General features: G+C 36.3%; 1 protein-coding gene across 4 annotated transcripts in view; it reads left to right on the forward strand.

The window, feature by feature from the left end:
* Positions 1–21361, forward strand: part of Yipf7 (Yip1 domain family member 7) — a 38787-nt gene that overhangs the window by 12535 nt on the left and 4891 nt on the right. Inside the window, exon 4 of one of the 4 annotated variants that reach the window (XM_074042336.1) lies at positions 9751–9898. The exons of 2 other annotated variants lie outside the window; for them this stretch is intronic. In XM_074042336.1, coding sequence (XP_073898437.1) covers positions 9751–9898 — 148 coding nt within the window. Of the gene's footprint in view, positions 1–9750; positions 9899–21361 lie in introns of those variants that run through there. One more of the 4 variants, XM_074042337.1, reaches the window with a different exon arrangement.

Here is a 21361-nt window from a genome sequence, read left to right on the forward strand (position 1 = left end):
TACTAGAATTTGAATTCAGGATCTCATGCTTGCTAGGCAGTAGACTAGTGATTTTGAAAATGGATTTTCTATTGTATCTTCAGGATAGAATATGTGGTATCTTTGTCAATGTAATAGCAAAGGAAAGAAAAGTAATTCTTCATATTTTAAAAAATTGTTGACATACAATAATAGTACAAAGGTGTTTCATTTTGATAATTCCATAAATGCCTGCAGTGTACTTTGAACACATGCAATATTTGGCTTTTTGAGCTTGGCTTATCTTAGTATGATGAGCTTCAGTTCTCTATTTTCCTGCAAATTGGATAATTTCATTCCTCTTCATGGCCCTATTTCTTTTTTGTTGGGAGGGATGGGACTGGAGTTTAAACCCAGGGCTCTGAACTTGCAAAGCAGGAGCTCTACCACTTGAGCCACAACTCCAGTCCTTTTTGCCTTGGTTGTTTTGGAGATGGGGTCTCGCCAGGCTAGCCTCTAACAGTGGTCCTCTGATGTCAGTCTCCTGAGTAGCTAGGATTGCAGGTGTGAGCCACTGGCACCCAGCAGTCTATATTTCTTACTTACTAGAAAAGTTTGGGCTTGTTCATAAGTAAAATATTTTTTTCTTATTTTAAGAGATACTTATATAATAAGGATGATACTAATTATTGTGTGGAATATGTATTTTAAATATTTTTTCCTAATCTGTGTTTGCCATCAAATTTGTTCATATGGAGCAAATGGAAAATTTAATATTTATATTTTTAAATCCAGAATATTTTCTTAGAACCTTTCCTTCTCAACTGATCTTTTGTTTAGATTCTATTTCTCTAGCTACAGATAATGCTTATATCCTCTTATCACTTCTTAAATTTTAAAATTATCTTTTTGTTTTATATTTGGATTTTTGATTCAAGAATTGCTTTAACTTAATATGTGAAAGTAAAGAAATATGTGAAAGTAGGTTTCAGTTTTATTTTTCTCTTTAATGACTAATTTTTCCTACAATATTTTTTTGAAGATAATCTTTTCCACTTATCTGAAATGTCTCTATTGTTATATGCTGCACTTTTATACATTCCTCCCCAATATCTCTCTACTTTTGAATAGGAAGTATACTAGATCTCCCCTCTCACATTATACATCTCAGAATTAATTTCTATACCTTTTTTCTCTTTGCCATTTCCCCCATAAAACACATATTATAAGAGTAGATAGCTACTATAATTTTGTATTTCAAATTTATGAAATCTAGAATTTTGATCCAATTTGTTCTTCAGTCTGAAGATATGAAAAAGCCATGAAGCAGAATTTCTAGGTTAAGGTGATAAGTGGCACTTGCTAGTTTTTATTGAACACATACCAAGATGGCCTATAAAATTATACAGTAAAATAATGAATATTTCATGCACAAAAGCACGTTACATTGAAAATGTGCTATTTACTCCTTAAGTGCTTGTTAGTCTAAGATATGTGTTTGGTTTTATGTAAGGAGGATAGCTTTTGCTGTTTGATAATGTACAATCAATTTGTTAAATTCATCTTCAAGAATAAGAGTAAATTCAAGGCTGTCAAACTAAAAAGATGACTAATGTTTGGTATTTTTTAGCATAGGCTGATGTTTATATATGAAAGGTCAATGTCACAATTTGCATAGAAAATTAAGATCTCAACTAATTTTTTAGTATATATTATATACTCTATGACCACTAGATGACAGCACAACAATAAATTTTCCATTCAAATTTCACAAGTTTCATTTTCTTATTCTGTATAATAAAGTGTTATGTTACAGTATCTATAATCAACATATGCTTACAATCTTATTCATGTACCTTGTTGCAAAATTGAAAACAACATATTATGGACATATATTTCAGTAGAAAAGCAAAGTATTTTTCTCATGAAAATATTTAGTAGATCCAACATTCATTCACTATTTCATGATTCAGTATTGAAACATGTGCAGAACTTAGTTATGCCATCAAATACATTGTAGAAATCAGTAACAATATTGCATAAGATATTTTCCTCAGAGTTTCTTCAGAACTAATTACTCTTTTAAAGGAATAACGTATTTTGAATTGAAGGCAGCTTTATTGTTGTAAATACTGAAAATATAATTAGCACAAATGTCAAAATTGCAAATAAAGTTTGAAAATGACATAAGCCTCAAGTGAAATTAATTTATACTATAGCACTTCTTAATTTCAAAAGTCTTCTACTATTTTAAAAGTTACATTAGAATATCAACTTCATTTTAACCTTGGCGAACTGCTCACATTCTATTAAGTGTACATTTATTAAGACATATATGAGTTCAGTGTGAAAATAAAGGAAAAAACATGGAGGTTGAATGTGTGTAAATGACTTGATCATTACAAAATTAACTGGTCAAATTTTTCTCAGCAATGTTTCTTCATCACCCTCCACCCCCCACAGCTGGGTATTGAATCCAGGGCCTCACACATACATGCTATACCAGCTCTCTGCCATTTATTTACATCCCCAGCTGGTCAAATTATTTTTCAAATTTGGGATAGAAAGTGTCAACAGAGCACAAAAGGAGTAAAAGAAAAGCCTTTTTATTCCAGTTCACACTGTACCTGGCTGACCCTCTGAAAATTTCTGGGTTGTTAGAGCAAATGCCCCTACATGTCATGAGAATGTCAAAAGTCTGTCTTCTACGTTGTATACAGAATGTCGGCTTTGCCCTTAATGCAGAGAAACTAAAGCAGATACCTTAAAGCAACTGAGGCCAATAGGAAAAGGAGACCAGGAACTAGAGAAAAGGTTAGATTAAAAAGAATTAACCTAGAAGGTAACACCCACGCACAGGAAATCAATGTGAGTCAATGCCCTGTATAGCTATCCTTATCTCAACCAGCAAAACCCCTTGTTCCTTCCTATTATTGCTTATACTCTCTCTACAACAAAATTAGAGATAAGGGCAAAATAGTTTCTGCTGGGTATTGAGGGGGGGAGCGGGAGGGGGTGGAGTGGGTGGTAAGGGAGGGGGTGGGGGCAGGGGGGAGAAATAAACCAAGCCTTGTATGCACATATGAATAATAAAAGAAAAATGAAAAAAAAAAAAAAAAAAAGAATGTCGGCTTTGTAAGGTATTTAGGTGGCACTTGCCTTGGTTCAATTCCTACTACCATAATCATAAATTTTTAAAAAGTTGAGTTATTCCCAGTATGTGATCAAATGTGATTGGCAATTGCTACATCCTGGGAAGGAAAGTTGCATGCTACATACAAATGAATTTGAGGAGAGTTGGGAGACTGGGCCATAGATAGATATATAGATAGATAGATAGATAGATATAGATATAAATAGATACAGAAGAGATTAGATGCAAATTGACCTAGTCACAACTCCATGGTTAAAGGATGTATTCCTGAGGTAGATTATACAATGCATAAAACTGATTTTCTACTATTAGTTCTGTTACTTTGGACAAGTTACATAACCTTTCAAAAGCTTCAGCCGTCTGATGCTATGGCATCAGAAAAACAGGAATAAAATGATAGTGATAACTTCACTATGTGTCTACAGACACATGTGCATGTGAATTTTGTGGAGCCACAGGAAACATTGAACAACTGTAGCTTGTTTTGGTTGAAATGCATGTATTCAATTTAGTTCAGCTTCAATTCTTCTTAGCTTCTATCTCTCCCTTTTTGAAACTTCAAAATGATGGAAGAAAAGTAAAGTCTGATTGCTTTCTAAATAGTCAGGTTATAGGCCTCTTTGCATATTATTATTTTTCCTCCCCAAGATACATCTTAGTTTACATGAGGAGTGATAAAAGAAACTGATGTGTTAAAATTTATTTCTATATTCAGTGGATATCAAGTAGTTTGGTGTTTTTCTTTAAAAAGTCATGGAGGAGGAGAGGAATCTAGCAGAGGATTCTGTGAAGTGGCAGTCAGAATTCCTTGGAAAATAAGTACTGGTGAAGAAAATAGAAATTTCTAAGTGACTCGACTCATGCCACTGACCCATTAATTTGGGATTTTTTTATTCTATCACCATCATTTGTAAAAGGGAATGATTAACTTGTATCAAGAATTTAAGCACATTGACTCAACCTCATTGTGCATTGACTTTTTAAAAATACACACACATCGTGGTTAATTTTCCTTGCAGAAAGAGCCATTGCTTTTCCTTTGTGAAGTTTCATACATTTAGCTACAATTTGCTTTGTCAAGGGTAGAATGGAAACCTGGCTTCAGTGGCTCAAGCCTGTAATCCTAGCTACTCAGGAGGCAGAGATCAGGAAGATCGCAGTTCGAAGTTTGTGAGACTCTATCTTGAAAAACCATTCACAAAAAGAGGGTGGGTGGAGTGGCTCAAGGTGAAGACCCTGAGTTCAAGCCCCAGTACCACACACACACAAAAGGTAGAATGGAAGGAAAATCTCAGACTATACTGAGTATCCTTAGTTAACATAGTACTACTAATTGAAAAGTTATGTCCATGGTGGCTCTGGCAAGATTCAGAACTGTTAGCAGCTGGAAATATGGGAAAAGATGGTATCTAAAGGAGCAGAATAAGACTTTTGATTTCTTTTTGTGTGTGTGTGAGAAATCTTTGCTTTTTATTACTTTAAAGAAATTTTTGATATTTTTCCCTTCTTTTATTTTATCATTTTTACATTTATTTACGTGTGTATACATTATTTAGGCCACCTTCCCCCTCTTCCCCTACCTCCTCCCCTCAGCTTCCGGGCAGAACTTGTTCTGGCCTCTTGTTCTCTGATTTTGTTGAAGAGAAAACATAAGAGGTAATAAGAAAGACATAAAGTTTGAGATAAAGATGATGTTCTCCAGCTCCATCCATTTACTTGCGAATGACAAAATTTCATTCTTCTTTGTGACTGAGTGAAATTTCATTGTTCATATATACCACATTTTCTTAATCCATTCATCAGTAGTGGGGCATATTGGCTATTTCCTTAGCTTGGCTATTGTGAATAGCACTGCAATAAACATGGGTGTGCAGGTGCCTTGGTAAAAACCTGACTTGCATTCCTTCAGGTAAATCCCTAGGAGTGGTTTTGCTGGATCATATGCCATATTTATGTGTTTAGTTATTTAAGAAGCCTCCATATTGTTTTTCAAAGTGATTGTACTAGCTTACATTCCCACCAGAAGTGTATGAGGGTTCCTTTTTCCCTGCATCCTTGCCAACATTTGTTGTTGGTGGTGTTCTTCATGATAGCTATTCTAACAGGAGGGAGGTGGTTTTGATTTGCATTCCCTTTATGGCCAGAGATGGTGAGTATGTTTTCATGTGTTTTTTGGCCACTTGGACTTCTTTCTTTGAAAAAGTTCTGTTTAGTTCAGTTGCTCACTTCTTTATTGGTTCATTAATTTGGGGGGAGTTTAGTTTTTTGAGCTCCATGTGTATTCTGTTTATCAGTCCTATGTCTGACATATAGCTAGCAAATATGTTCTCCTCTGTGAGTAGTCTCTTCAGTTTAGAGACCATTTCTTTTGTTGTGCGAAGCTTTTTAATTTTATGTAGTTTCATTTGTCCATCCTTTCTCTTAGTTGTTAGGCTGCTGGAGTTCTACTGAGGAGGTCCATACCTATACCTCTTGCTTCCAGAGTATTCCTTGCTCTTTCATGTACTAACTGCAAGGTTTTGAGCCTGATATTTAAGTCCTTAATCCACTTTGAGTTGACACTAGTACAGGGTGACAGGCATGAATCTAGTTTCAGTTTTCTGCAGGCAAATAACCAGTTTTCCCAACAACATTTGTTGAAGAGACCATCTTTTGTCCATCATATGTTTTTTGTGGCTTTGTCAAAAATAGGTGGGCATAGCTGTGTGGATTCATATCTGAGTCCTCTATTCTGTTCCACTGGTCTTCATCTGTTTTTGTGCCAGTACCATGCTTTTTTTATTGCTATGGCTCTGTAATATAGTTTGAAGTCGGGTGTTGTGATACCTCCAGCATTGCTCTTTTTGCTGAGTATTGCCTTGGCTATTCGCAGTCTCTTGTGTTTACAAATGAACTTTAGAGTAGATTTCTCAATCTCTGAGATGAATGTCATTGGGATTTTGATGGGAATTGAGTGCTTTTGGTAGAATTGCCATTTTTACTATGTTGATTCTGCCAATGCATGAGCATGGGAGATCTTTCCACTTTCTGTAGTCTTCCTCTAGCTCTTTCTTCAGTGGTTTATAGTTCTCCTTGTAGAAGTCATTTACATCCTTTGTTTTATTCCTAGGTATTTGATTTTTTTCAAAGCTATTGTAAATGGAATTGTTTTCCTATATTCTTTCTCAATTTTTCATTATTGGTGTATAGAAAGGCTACTGATTTTTGTTAGTTAATTTTGTGTCCTGCTACACTGCTGAAGTTGTTTATGGTGTCTAGGAGTTTTGGGGTCTTTTAGGTATAGGATCATGTTGTCTGTGAATAGAAATACTTTAACTATTTCTTTACCTATTTGTATTCCTTTTATTACTTCTTCTTGACTTATTGCCCTGACTAGGAATTTTAGGCCTATGTTGAATAGAAGTGGGGATAGTGGGCACCCTTGTCTCAGTCCTGATTTTAGGGGAAATGGTTTCAGTTTTGCTCCATAAAGTATGATGTTGGCTATAGGTTTGTCATATATAGCCTTTACAATTTTGAGGCACATTCCTTGTATTCCTAGTTTTCCTAGAGCTTTTATCATAAAATGGTGTTGAATTTTATCAAAGGCTTTTTCTGCATCTATTGAGATGATCAAGTGGTTTTTGTCTTTGCTTCTATTAATGTGCTGTATTACATTTACTGATTTGCATATGTTGAACCACTCCTGCATCCCTGGGATGAAGTCAGCTTGGTCATGGTAAATGATCTTTCTGATATGTTGTTGGATTCAGTTTGCCATTATTTTATTGAGAATTTTTGCATCAATTTTCATTAAGGAGATTGGCCTGTAGTTCTCCTTTTTGGATGTGTCCTTATCCATTTTGGAATGCGTTTAATACCAGCTTAATAAAAAGAGTTAGGCAGTGCTTCCTTCCTTTCTACTTCGTGGAAAAGTTTAGGGAGTGTTGTTATTAGTTCTTTAAAGATCAGGTGAATTCAGCAGAGAATCTGTGAGGTCCTGAATTTTTCTTTTTTGGGAGACTCTATTGCTGCTTCAATTTCATTATGTGTTATAGATCTGTTTAGGTGGTTAATATCCTCTGTGTTAAGTTTTGGATGGTCATAAGTATTAGAAATTTGTCCATTTCTTCAAGATTTTCTAATTTTTTGGAATATAGGTTCTCAAAGTAGTCTCTGAATTTCCTTGGTGTTTGTTACTATCATCCTTTTTTTTTTTTTTCTGATTTTACTAATTTGGGTCTTTTCCCCCGCATTTTCGTCATGTTTTCCAAGGGTTTGTCAATCTTGTTTGTTTTTTCAAAGAACCAGCTCTTTGTTTCATTGATTCTTTGTATGGCATTTTTGGTCTCTATTTCATTTATTTTGGCCCTTATTTTTTATCATTTTTCTCCTGCTTGTTTTGGGTTTTGCTTGTTCTTGTTTTTCTAGCTTTCACCTCTTCTCCTTCCTCAGTGCCCATGGTTTTCTGGTTTTGTCTTTTGATGGAGTCACTGGGTTCTTGCATTTTCCTTTCACAGTTCTTGAGTTGTTTGGGATTTCTTCTATTTTTTCTTTAATTTCTATTTTATCTTTGAGCTCTAAGATTCTCTCTTCCACTTGTTCTAGTCTGCTAGAGTGGCCTTCCACTGTGTTTTTTGTTTGACTAAAGGGACTTTTTATTTCCAGTATTTCTGTTTGATTCTTTTTTCTGAGGTTTTCCATATCTGTGTTCAACTCCTCTTTTATATTTTGTGTTGTCATTTTCAAATCATATATCTCTTTTTATAGTGTTCTTTGTTTCACTTTGGTGTTTGTTCAAGTCCTCTGTAAGCTCATTTATTTGTTTCTGTGTTTTCTCATGTTCTTTATTTTTGGTGTCTTAAAATTTCTTGAGTGCATCTTGTGCATTGTGGTTAACCATGTTTAGTATCGTTTCCATGAATTTCTCAGTGATGTCTTCCAAGATTTCCTCTTTGAGTGTTTTTATGTGGGTGTCACTGGGCTCCTTAGTGACATTTATCATTGTTTTGTTGAGGTCAGGAACTGAGTATCCATTTTCTTCATTTCCCACTAAATCCTGTATTGAATTATTATTTTTTTTTGAGAAAAGTGGTTTTCATTCCTTCTTCTTCTTCTCATCACTCCACTTGGTTCTGTGCAACTATGTTCTTAGTAGCCTAGTTGGTTGTTTTGATTGCCTGTTTTCATTCCCTGATTTCATTTTTGTGTTGTAACTGACTTGGTTGTTAGCTAGGTTGATGTGCTCTTTCTTTCCCTGGCCTGGAGGTATAATTTAGCAATAACAAATTCACAGGTTCAATGCCAAACCACTTGTTTACATATTATATAAAAAACCTCTTGCTGATAATACCTATAAACAGTGGGAGTTGGGGTGAGGGTAATGGTTATTAGGTTAGTTATAGATTTGGGGGAACTGGTTTAGGTGGCCCCCAAAAAAGAGGGGTGGGAAAAGAGGTAGGTGGGTGGGGAAAGTGGTATGAGGGCTGCTGGGTTTTGTGGTCCTTGTGTATGTTTGGGTGTATTTCTGTTGTAGTGGTGGGTGCTTCTGTCAGGGATTGCAGGGGGCTGGGGTTGTGTACAGTTGATACAGTAGGCTAGTCAGCAAGTGGTGAGTGTGTAGGAGGGAGGTAGTGTGGTTACAGGTAGGGAGAGGTGAAGACAAGCGAGAAAGTGGATGAGAAGGGCCAGAAAGAGTAATTGGGAGGGAGAACAATGGGTTGTACCACAGGGGAAGGAGGGAAATTGAAGGGGGTAAGATTCGGGATAAGAGAAGAGAGATAGAGAAATTAATAAGATAGGGAAAAAAAAAGAAACACAATAAAAATGCCAGGTTCAGGAACCACAAGATGTTCATTCTTTTGGTAAAAGTTCTGGAGTTATTCTTTAAGTGTACAATCCTGGTATTGGCATACAAGCAGAAGCTCTGATGTGGTCTTACCAGGTGACTGGCTTGTGATTAGTATTTCATCCTCTGTCCATAAGATTAGTTGGAATTGTGAGGTGAGGTAAGACTGAGCTTGTACAGGGTTGTCAGTGCTGTTGTTTTTGCCACACAACAGTTGTGTTGCCCTTCAGCTGCATCTCTGTTTATTCAGCTCCTCCCCCAGCGAGGAGGGACAATTCAGTTTTGAATGCTGCCCTCTGACCCAGAGATCAGCTCCTGGATCCACCTACTGCCCTGCTTTGGGAGGTTGGACTGGTGCCTCACCCCTATTGTCAGCCTTTGTGCCTTTCCCATCCTCTTCTGGGTCCTAGTGGTTCCTCTGGGAGGTTGGCTTGTCACCCCACTCCCACTTTCAGCCTTTTTGCCTCTCCTGATCTCTCAAGACTTTTTATTCCTTAGCTATAATTTATTTTGTACTGTGTACCGTCAATTTCCCAATTTTAAGCATATATTTGTTTATAAGTCATATAAATTTTCCCCTGATGGAACTTTTTTCTCTAAAGTATTTATTTAATTTCATTATTAAATGAAAAAGAACAAAAAGAACAAAAGTTCTTTTTCAGTTTGTGTTTTAAAGATTATTATATATTATCTTGGAACTTTACAATATGAATAAGATTCATAAGTAGTATCAGATATGTTGAACTTAAAGAATGGAACTCATTTTTATATTTCTATATTTAAATTATTTCTTTTTATTTTTCCTTCTTGCAGAACTTGGAATCAATTTTGATCACATATGGCAAAAAACTTTAACGGTGTTAAACCCAATGAAGTCAGCAGATGGCAGCATTATCAATGAAACGGACCTCACAGGACCCATCCTTTTTTGTTTAGCACTTGGAGCCACATTGCTTCCGGTAACTTAAAGAGCAAACACATTTTTTTTTTTTTGATTCGTCATCTATTATGTCTTTCTTTTTCTTTTTATTGTTGTGCTGAGTGGGCGTACATTGTAGCATTCACAGAAGTTCTTACAATTTTTCAAATATATCATACTTGAATTTACCCTCTTCCACTGCTCTCCCCCATTCCCCAACCCCTGATTCCCAGAACAGGTTCTACGGTTTCATCCTCCTACACCTTCCCCACCACCTCCCCCCTCCCACTGGTGCCAACCGCCCAACTCCCTGGCAGAACCTGTTCTGCCCTCCTGTTCTCTGATTTTGTAGAAGAAAAAACATAAAAAAAATGAGAAACATGAGGTTTTTGCTGATGCTGCATGGTGTTGTTTCCATGTATGTGTGTATTACATCTCCAACTGATTCACCTCTTCCATTCCTCTTCAGCCTTTCCTAGTCTGCTTCCCATGGTAACCCTGGCCAGTTTAAAATTTTTATTTTCATTGCTGTACACTGAGCATATCAACCTTATTCAAGTTTTTGGTTTCCTTCCCTTGCTCTATCACTCCCCTGCACAGACTCCCTTTAATGTGGCCCATGTCCCATTATAATGCTGCTTTTATTTTAGGTTTACAATCTGCATATGAGGGAGAGCATGAAGCTTTTGGCATACTGAACCTGGCTAGCTTCACTTAAGATGATATTCTTCAATTCCATCCATTTACCTGTGAATGACAAAATTTCATTCTTCTTTGTGCTGAGTGAAATTCCATTGTGCATAAATACCACATTTTCTTAATCTACTCATCAGTAGTGGGGCATCTTGGCTGTTTCCTTAAGTTAGCTATTGTGAATAGTGCTGCAATAGACATGGATGTGCAAACGCCTTTGTTGTAACGTGACTCACATTCAATTGAGTATATGTCTAGGAGTGGTATTGCTGGATTTTATGACAGATCTATTTCTAGTTTTTTAAGGAGCCTCCATTCTGTCTCCCATAGTGGTTGTACTAGCTTACATTCCCACCAGCAGTGTATGAGGGTTCCTTTCTCCTTGCATCCTTACCAACAAGGTAGTCTTCTTGATGATTCTAACAGGAGTGAGATAGAATCTTGGTGTGGTTTTGTGTTTCATTTCCTTTATGGATAGGGATGGTGAGCATATTTTCATGTGGTTTTTAGCCATTTGGATTGCTTCCTTTGAGAAAGTTCTGTTCAGTTCAGTTGCCATTTCTTTATTGGGTCATTGATTTGGGGAGAGTTTAGTTTTTTGAGTTCCCTGTATATTCTGGTTATCAGGTCCTTGTCTGATGTATAGCTACTAAAGATTTTCCCCCATTCTGTGGATGGCCTCTTCAATTTAGAGACCATTTCTTTTGTTGTGCAGAAGCTATTTAATTTCATGTAGTCCCATTTGTAGATCCTTTCTCTTAGTTGCTGAGCTGCTTGTGTTCTACTAATGATTGCTTCCAGTATATTTCCTGCACTTTTTTAAAAATTTATTTATCTATTTATTTTTATTCATATATGCATACAATGTTTGGGTCATTTCTCCACCCTTCCCCTCCCCTCCCTTACCCCCCCCCGCCCCCTCCCTCTCTCCCCCACCCCCTCACTACCTGGCAATATTGCCTGCTCTTTATTGTAGTAGATTAAAGGTTTCAGGTCTGATATTAAGGTCTTTAATCCACTTTGAGTTGATACTTGTACAGGGTTACAAACACAGATCTAGTTTCAGTTTTCTACAGGCAGATATCCAGTTTTCCCAGCAACATTCGTGTTGAAGAGGCTGTCTTTTCTGCATCGTATGTTTTTGGTGCCTTTGTCAAAAATTAGGTAGGCATAACTGTGTGGATTCATATCTGGGTCCTCTATTCCATTCCACTGGTCTTCATATCTGTTTTTGTACCAGTACCATGTCGTTTTTATTGCTATTGCTCTGTAGTATAGTTTGAAGTTGGGTATTGTGATACCTCCAGTGTTTTCTTTTTGCTCAGTATTGCTTTGGCTATTTGCAATCTTTTGTGTTTCCAAATGAACTTTAAGGTTGACTTTTAATCTCTGTGATGAATGTCATTGAGATTGTGATGGGAATTGCTCTGAACATGTAAATTGCTTTTGGTAGTATAGTCATTTTTACTATGTTGATTCTACTAATCTATGAACATGAGAGATCTTTCCATCTTCTATAACCTTCTTCAATTTCTTTCTTCAACAGTTTGTAGTTTTCCTTGTAGATGTCATTTATATCACTGCTAAGATTATTCTTAAGTATTTGATTTTTTTGAGGCTATTGTAAATGGAATTATTTTCCTATTATCTTTCTCAATCTGTTTATTGTCCAGTTTTATGATGAGTATAATACTGCCTTCACAGAATGAGTTTAGGCAGTGTTCCTTCCCCTTCTATTTCATGGAAAATTTTAAATAGTTCTTCTTTAGAGGTCTGGCAGAATTCAGTGGAGAATCCTTCAGGTCCTGGACTTTTCTTTTTGGAAGACTATAGCTGCTTCAATTACATTGTGTGGTATAGATCTGCTTAGGTGGTCAATATCCTCTTGCTGCAGTTTTGGATGGTCATAAGTATCTAGAAATTTGCCCATTTCTTCTAAATTTTCCAGTTTATTTGAATATGGGATCTCAAAGTAGTCCCTGAGATTCCTTGGATTTTCTTGGCATTTGTTGTTATCTTTCCTTTTTAGTTTCTAATTTTATTAATTTGTGTCTTTTCCCTCCTCATTCTAGTCAGATTTTCCAGAGGCTTGTCAATCTTGTTTATTTTTTCAAAGATCCAGCTTTTTGTTTTGTTAATTCATTGTATGCTTTTTGTTCTGTTTCATTGATTTCAACCCTTATTTTTATTATTTCTCTTCTGCTTGTTTTGCATTTAGCTTGGTCTTGTTTTTCTAGGACTTTGAGATTAGGTCATTTATTTGAGATCTTTCTGTGTTTCTAATATATGTACTGATGGCTACAAACTTTCCTCTTAGGATTGCCTTTGCTGTAGCCCATAGATTCTTATAAGCTGTGTTTTCATTTTCATTGGTTTCCAGGAACTTTTTGATTTCTTCCCTTAATTCTTCTATGACCCACTGATCATTGAGCAATGTGTTCTTCAGCCTCCAATTATTTGAGTATTTTCTGCTGCTGATTTTGTGGTTGAGTTCTAGTTTTATTGCATTGTGATCAGATTTTACACAGGGTGTTATTTTGTTGTGGGATGAATGTCAGACCAGCGAGACCAGGACTCAAACCCAGGTGGTTGGAGGAAAGGAAGATTTATTACATTAGCGAGCAAACACCTGGATCTCTCCAAAAATGGCACCGGTCCCATAGCTCAGGGCTGAGGGGACTTTATGCCTCAGAATGCAGAAGCAAGCAGGAAGGACAAAAGCAGACGTGGCAGTTAGCCTCTCGCTGGGAGGTTACAACTTATCACACTACCTCAAGGTTATACCATACCACCCTAGCACATTTGTGAAACTGGGGCTTGGCTTTCAGATATCTCCCCTGGGTTTCTTTATCATTTCCTCCTCTTACTCTTCATAATCCTTACGACCATTTCAGGGGTGTCATCTAGGGGCAGTCTTTGATATTGCCTCACTAACTGTAATCTAATGGAGTTCATCCAGTTGCGAATGAACCTGGTGAGGTTTATCACACAGGGCCTAAAGAGTAACAGCATAAGGAGCACAGTAAGTGGGCCCACCCAAGGGGCTACCCATGGGGTGCAGCTCTTCCATCCTGTGTTCCAAAATGTTTCCTTGTTTCTTTCCCTTGCCTTGATTCTCTCCAGTAATTGGTCTGCATTTTCTCTCACTATCCCTGACTATTTTGCATAGAAGCAACATTCTTCCCACAACAAATTCAGTTTTTTATATTTGTTGATACTTGCTGTGTATCATAATACATGATCTATTTTAGAGAAAGTTCCACAGGCCGCTGAGAGGAATGTATATCATGCTGTTGCAGGATGGAATGCACTGAAGACATCTGTCAGTTCCATTACATCTGTGGTGTCATTTAGTTCTAGGATTTCTTTGTTGATTTTTTGTTTTGTTTTGTTGGATGACCTATCATTGATAGAGGAGTATTAAAGTCTGCTTCTATTACTGTGTTGGGGTCTATATGTGGTTTTAAGTCCTTTAGTGTATGTTTTATGAAGTTGGGTGCACTGACATTTTAAGTTGATAATTGTTATTTCCTCTTGATCTATTGCTCATTTTATTAGTATGAAATGACCTTCTTAATTTCTTTTGACTAATTTAAGTTTAAAGTCCACTTTATCTAATATAAGTATTGCTACTTCTGCCTGTTTTTAGGGGCTATTAACTTGGTAAATTGTCTTCTAGCCTTTCACCCTAAGCCAGTGTTTGTTTTTGTCAATAAGGTGTGTCTCTTGTGAACAACAGATTGTCAGGTCTTCCTTTTCAGTCCAGTTTGCCAAATGGTGACTTTTGATGGGGAGTTGAGTCCATTGAGATTTAGGGTTAGTATTGAGAGGTATGTGGTGATTCCTGTCATTGCATTGTTTTTGTTGTTTAAGAATTTATGTTTATGTATCCAATTCAATGCTACGCTCTGAGAACTTATCTGTTCTTCTCATAAGTTGTAATACTTCCTGTCCTTTTATGGTCATGTTTGTTTTCATCTTCTGTGTGTAGGATTCCTTTCAGAATCTTCTATAGTGGTGGCTTGGTTGTCATATATTGTTTTAGATTCTGTTTATCATGGAAGACTTTTATTCCTCTACCAATTTTGAAGGTAGTTTTGCCAGGTAATATGTCCTAGGATTGAAATTGTTTTCTTTCAGTGCTCAAAATACCTCACTCCATGCCCTTCTTGCCTGTTGAGAAGTCTGCTATTATTTTGATGGTTTGACCTTTATACGTTATTTGTTTTTTCTCTCTTATGGCCTTCAATATTCTTTCCCTGTTCTCTGTGTTAGTTGTTCTATTTTGGTCAAGCCTGTTTGGTGTCCTGGAGGCTTCCTGTACCTAAATGGACAACTCTTTCTCAAGATTTGGGAAATTTTCTTATATTATTTTGTTGAATATATTAAGTATACCTTTGACTTGTACCTCTTCTCCTTCTTCAATGCCCATGATTTGCAGGTTTGGTCTTTTGATAGAGTTGCTGAGTTGTTGAACATTCCTTTCACAGCTTTTGCATCTTTTGTCTAAGAGTCTTCTGTTTTTTCCTTTACTATGTATTTTGTCTTCAAGTCCTCAGATTCTGTCTTCCACATTTTCTTCTGGAGTGGCTTCTCCTTGTTTTTTTTTTTTTTTTTATTTGCTTTAAGGATCTTTTCATTTCCAGGGTATCTGTTTGATTCTTTTTTGAGGTTTTCCATTTCTTTCTTAAGTTCTTTCTTATCTTCTGTTGTCTTCTTCATTTCATATGTTTCTTTTTTTGTAGCCTCTTTTGTTTCAGTTTGTTCAAGTCTTCTCTAAGTTCATTTAGTTGTTTCTGTGTCTTCTCAAGTTTTTTATTTGTGATGTCTTGAGTTCATCCTGTACTTTCTGTTTAATTGTGTCTTGTAGCTTCTCCATGACTATCTCAATGATCTCATTCATTATTTCCTCTTTGAGAGGTTTTCTTATGGATGTCATTTGGCTCATTGGTCATAATTAACATTACTTTGTTGGGGTCAGAAACTGGGTATTCATTTTCTTGAGTTCCCACTATATCCTCTATTGAATTGCTGTTCTTTTGGGGGTAGAATTTTCTGGCCTTCTTTTTCTCCCAATGCTTCTATGATGTGCTGTGCTCCTATGTTGTTGAGTGGCTAATTGGGGATTTTAATCAACTGTTATCTTCCTGTTGACACAATTACTGTGCCATAACTGGCTTAGTCATTATGTAGGTTGATGTGCTATTTCTGTTCCCTGATTAGGTGGTATAAATTAGACATAGCAAATTCACTGGTTCAATGCTGGACCAGTTATTTACAAAATACGTATGGAGCCCCTTGGTGATATTATCTGTTAGCCCTGGAGAGTTGGAGGATAATGATTTTTTGGATAGAGGTGGATTCTAAGGTATTGAAAGAGCTTTTGCTGGAGGAAGGAGCAGAAAGGGGGAATGGGAGGAAGGGTGTGGAGGTTCTAGGATGCTAAGTCCCTAGTGTGTGTTGAGATGTAGTTCAGTCATTATGGAAGAGGGTGCTTTTATAAGCGGTTGCTGAGAGATAGGAAGGATTGGCTAATGTGTAAAGTTGTTATAATAAATTATTCAGTGGGTGGTGCATTTTGAGGAGGTTGAGGTAGTGGGAGGGGAGGAGAGAAAGGTGAGAAGGGGGAAAGGAGGGGGTGAAGATGGACAGAGATGAGAAAGAAAAAATTAGGGAAGAGAAAGGAAAGTGGGACAATAGAGGGTTGAGTGAGTTAGTGTTAGGACAGAATGGAGAAAGGAGATAGGTAACAGTAAGATGGGAGAAAAAAACAAAGAAAATAAAAGTTAAAATTAAAAATATGTAAAAAAAATAAAACAATAATATACAATAAAAGTAAAATTTTAAAAAGATACATTTATCTATATCAGTTCAATGAATGTTCTGGACTCTCCTCTGATTTTAGGTTGAGGTGGTGACACTTTTATTTTTTGTAGGGGCTTTGGCCAAGAGTGTCTCTTCTTAAGGTTGGTATGTTGGTTTGCATGGCAATGACCATTGCTTTTCCCTATTGGACAGCTTTGGGGGCACTCAGTTCTGGCTTTTATGTCAGGACGTCCTTAATGGAGTGGGCCCTCTGGAGCAAGTGGGTTCTTAGAAATGGTACTATAAGGGCTTGGTAAATGAGCAGTCACCAGCTGCTTCCTCTCACAGGGCAAGCCTGTGAGTTAGAGATGAGCTATTCTCCTGATGAGACTTTCTTAGTTTCAGCTTGCTCCCCATTTCTCCAGGGCAGAGCAGTGCCTGGCTTTCTCCATGGTGGGTGCTGAGTCACTCCATCCCTCAGGGGCCATTTCAGCTCCACATTCTGCTTCTTCCCCCTAGGCAAAAGGGATATATTCCCTTCATATATTTGAACAGAGGGAGTGCAATTGGCTCCCCAGCTGTGCTAGAATATTTGGTTCCCTCCCAAACAGTGTGTTGTACTCACCAGGTGGGTTAGCAGATTCACTTGGTTAAAAGTAGATCAGCTCTACAGGGCAACACAGGCAGGTGGCCAATAGAGGTTTTTTGTTCTCTTGTGTTTGGTAGGTCCCAGTCTTCCCAGATGCCTGCAGCTCTCTTTCTGTGGTTCACTGTGTTGTGTTATTTTTGGCAAGGTTGTGGACACACTTAAGGTGGAGAGAGATCTGCTGAGACATACAGTATAAGGAGTTTCTGTGTCTCTGAGTATATGACGGGTCCAGGTACTTCCAGATGCTTGCAGGTCTCTGTGATTCTCTGAGTTTTTTCAGCTTTACTGACCAAGGCAAGAAAGAACTAAGAGAAAGAAAAAAAGAAAAGCAGCAGATTGGTGGGGGCTATTAGACCCTGCTCCCAGCTGTTCCCAGACAGAAAATAGACTATCATGTGCTCCCTATATGTTGGCAGAAAAAACAGTATTACCCAGTCTTTGCTGCCATGAAAATCTGGAGTGTTTTTTCGAAATCATGCAGGTCAAGTCTCAGGGTCCCGTCAGCTATCCACCATCTTGAGTTTACCTGTTCTCTGATTTTGTAGAAGAATAAATGTAAAAGGTAAAAAGAGAAACATGGCATTTTGCTAGTTTGAGATAAAGATAGCTGCAAAGGGGATTTCCTTGTGTTGGTTCCATGAGTATATATATTACATCCCCAGGTGGTTCATTTCCACCAATCCTCTTCATTCCTCCCTAGTTCATTTCCCATGGTAGTCCCTGCTATTTTAAAATTTCTGTATTCATTCCTTTATTGTGACCACATCAACCACATTCAAATTTTTATTATCTTTCTTTGTCCTATTGTCTATTGCCCTATCCCTCCCATGCATAACCTCCCCTTAGTGTGTGTCTCATAGTATTGTCGCATTTGTTTTTGGTGCATAATCCTAAGATCATACACCATAAGAACATGAGACTTTTGACCTTCTGAGCCTGACTAACTTCACTTAAGATGATGTTCTCCAGTTCCATCCATTTACCTGTGAATGACAATATTTCATTCTTCTTTGTGGCTGAGTAAAATTTCACAGTATATAAATGCCACATTTTCTTTTTTTTGAAGTTTCATTAGAAAATTTATAACAAAATAAAAAAAGTAGTTATCAAGAACAACAATGGTACTATTTCATTCAAATTCATTTAAGCATGAGTTAAGGCAACAGAAAGACAAATGACGGCATGAAGTCTTACACAACTAACTGAACTGCACAACCAGCCCCTTACAAACAAACATACATATGGTTTTAATAAAAGGCAACTGCAGTTCTATTTTCCAGGTTGTATTCTAAAGTTGAAGGTTTCCTGTAATTGCTTTTACATGAAATTTTTTAATAAAAAGTTTAAAGATGTATGCCATTTTTTTCATCACCAAGTATCTATTTCCCAAAATGGTTAAACCAAACACATGAACACCAGGTATCTCTGTTGTTGCTTCTGTTGCTCTTATTTTGCCAAAGAATATGAAACTGCTTTGAAGGCCAATTCAAGTTCAAGTATACACCAGAGTTCTAGCACTTGGATATTTGTCCTCCTTTGCGAAGCATGATTAGGAGTCATCTGTAGCTACATAATTGAGATTATGATGATGAGTTTTTGTTTTTATGACTGCCTACTAAATTCTACTTTGCCTTTCACCACCTACTGCTGAGAGCATCACCACTCTTTGCAGACTCAATCTGGAAGGAGGTTATTTTGTTCAAAGTCTCTCAATGTTCAAACTACATTTAAATTTACTTAAAATGGTCTTTTTGTTTTGTTTTGTTTTGTTTTTGTGGTACTGGGGCTTGAACTCAAGGCCTACACCTCAAGTCATTCCAGCAGCCTTTCTGTGTTAGGTATTTTCGAGATAGGGTCTCATGAACTATTTGCCCAGGGTGGCTTTGAACCATGATCCTCCTGATCTCTGCCTCCTGAGTAGCTAGGAATACAGGCGTAAGCCACTGGCACCCAGCAAATTTACTTAAAATTTTCTTATTACTGGATCGTATGGCAGATCTATTTTTAGTTTTTTAAGGAGCCTTCATACTGTTTTCCATAGTGGTTGTCCTAGCTTATATTCCCTCAAGCAGAGTATGAAGGTTCCTTTTTCCCACATCCTTGCCAACATTTGTTGTAGGTGGTGTTCCCATTAGCTATTCTAATGGGAGTAAGGAAACACCAGATTTTAATGCTTGTCCTTACCAGTGTCAGTTTTTCAAAGATCTTTGTAAATAGTGGAGAAAGTATGTTGCTTCATACAGTGAAAATTGTTTAATTCACAACTTCATTTGTTTTAGTGAGAGATACATATTTGTTTAAGAAGCTATACTGGCCAAAAGAATTTGCCATCATGCATTAAAACAAATAGAAATATAAATTTAAGTTCTGAGGGATGGTGCAAGTGGTAGAGTACATGCCTAACAGGTTCAAGGCCCTGAGATCAAACCCAAGTACCACAAAAAAAATAAAAAATATAAATTTTATTTAAAAACTCTAACCACCAAGTCAAATTTTCACCCAAGCAGGAGATTATATATGTCTTTCTTTTTACTAAGAAAACATGGATTTGGAAATATAAGACCTAAAATTTTATTCTTGTTTTTTCCTATGAGATTTCTGTTGTGACACTGGATAAATCATTTCTCTTTGGTCATTATTTTCTTTGCTATAATATATCTCTAGAGTATTTCTAACATCTTGTTATATCTAAGGTAGGTCTTCCTGTTTCTGATTAGGCTACTATGAATAAATGATAATCTATGATCTGTTTAATCAATTTATATGCTTTTCCTATAATTTTCGTTTTCTGCTTTTCATGATGGCATTTTCTCCCTGACTTCAGCATATAACTTTTGTGTGAGTCCTTTTATTCTTTATAGTTAGAATTAATGATATTAAGAGTCATCAAAAAAGTAAAGAAAAAACATATTTCTACTTAAGCTTAGAAGATATTTTAGTTCATAGTTCAGAAAAATGTTCAATTAAAAAAGGAAGAAGAAAGTAACAATGAGAAAAGGGATATGATTTTATACCAAGAAGGAAATAACACTAGATTGAAAACAGAAGATAAAAAAAGTATAGTTTCCTTAGGGTACAGGAGATAAACTTGGCAGGGAAAATCAAAGATTTTGAGAAAAATTCTTACAATAGTCATTTTCTTCTTTCCCATAATACTTGTATCTACTTTCCATAAAAAATTTTCCCCCAATGTAGCTGTGATGATCAAAGGTGGTTTAAAGTGTGTTTGCAACTAAGTAAACTTGCACATCCCATTTATTAATTTTATAATACCAGTCAAAATACTGATAGTAATCTAGTTTCTGTATGGAACTGTGTCAATAATCCATCATATTTATCCAGCACAATAGCACAGTGATAACAATACAATAGTACGAAGGTGGTATCTTCTTTCTACTACAGAAAATTCAAATACCCTGTAAATCAAACATTATCAACTAGAGTTTTCATTTACTCTTTAACTCCTCATCTCTCTTTGTCACAATGATTTGATAATCTTAGATTAGGCCACTAAGCAAGACAATGGCAATTAATCAAAAAGTCAGAAACAATTTACTATGTTAACTTTCTTTTTCATTTGTAATATAACAGCTGTTTGTGTTTCTGTAGAAAATATTACTGTTACCATACTTTAAAGGATAGCCTCACTCTAATTAAGGTCTTTCTTGGGTGTATATTATTAGCTGGATATACCCTCCCGTATGTTTTAAATACAAAGCAACTTAGGCAAAAAAAAAAAAATCTGAAGTGGAAGTGAGAAAATTGGATCTATCCTTAACTGCCACTAACTCGGATCTTGAACTTTTGCCTTAACATTTCTATGCCTTCCTTTCCTCATTTACTTCAAGACAAAGGGGATTTATTTGAGTTAATTGGAATCCTTTTAGTTCTGAAGTTATGGGGAATATGTGAAAATATTTTTTTCTGAATCTTTTTACATAATAGTATCACTTGGATTTTATCATTCAATATGCTAACTTCAGAACTGATTATGATAAATTAGATCAATAACAGCCCTCTAAAAATTCCAACTGTATGTTAATTGAAGAACAATTTAACTCTGAATGCATTTGATGCTAGGTTAACTGTGTTGTAGGTATCTATAATGACAGGGTCATTGTAGTAATGAAAGCAAAACTAAAGCCAGAATCAATATCCAAATCAGCTTATTATTTCTGAAGGTATAAGATTCATAATTACATACTTCCCATTTTTATGATTTGTGTTAGCATAAGACACAATTCTTTCGTGGGCTTCCTTTAGTTAGGTTGAAGAAGACATACCAAAGAAAACAGCTTCAGTCACTCAACATAAATTGAGTTTTATTTATTCTTCCCAACCTGTTAAGAAGAAAAG

Source organism: Castor canadensis, chromosome 9 (assembly GCF_047511655.1).
Source record: "Castor canadensis chromosome 9, mCasCan1.hap1v2, whole genome shotgun sequence".
Lineage (NCBI taxonomy): Eukaryota > Metazoa > Chordata > Mammalia > Rodentia > Castoridae > Castor > Castor canadensis.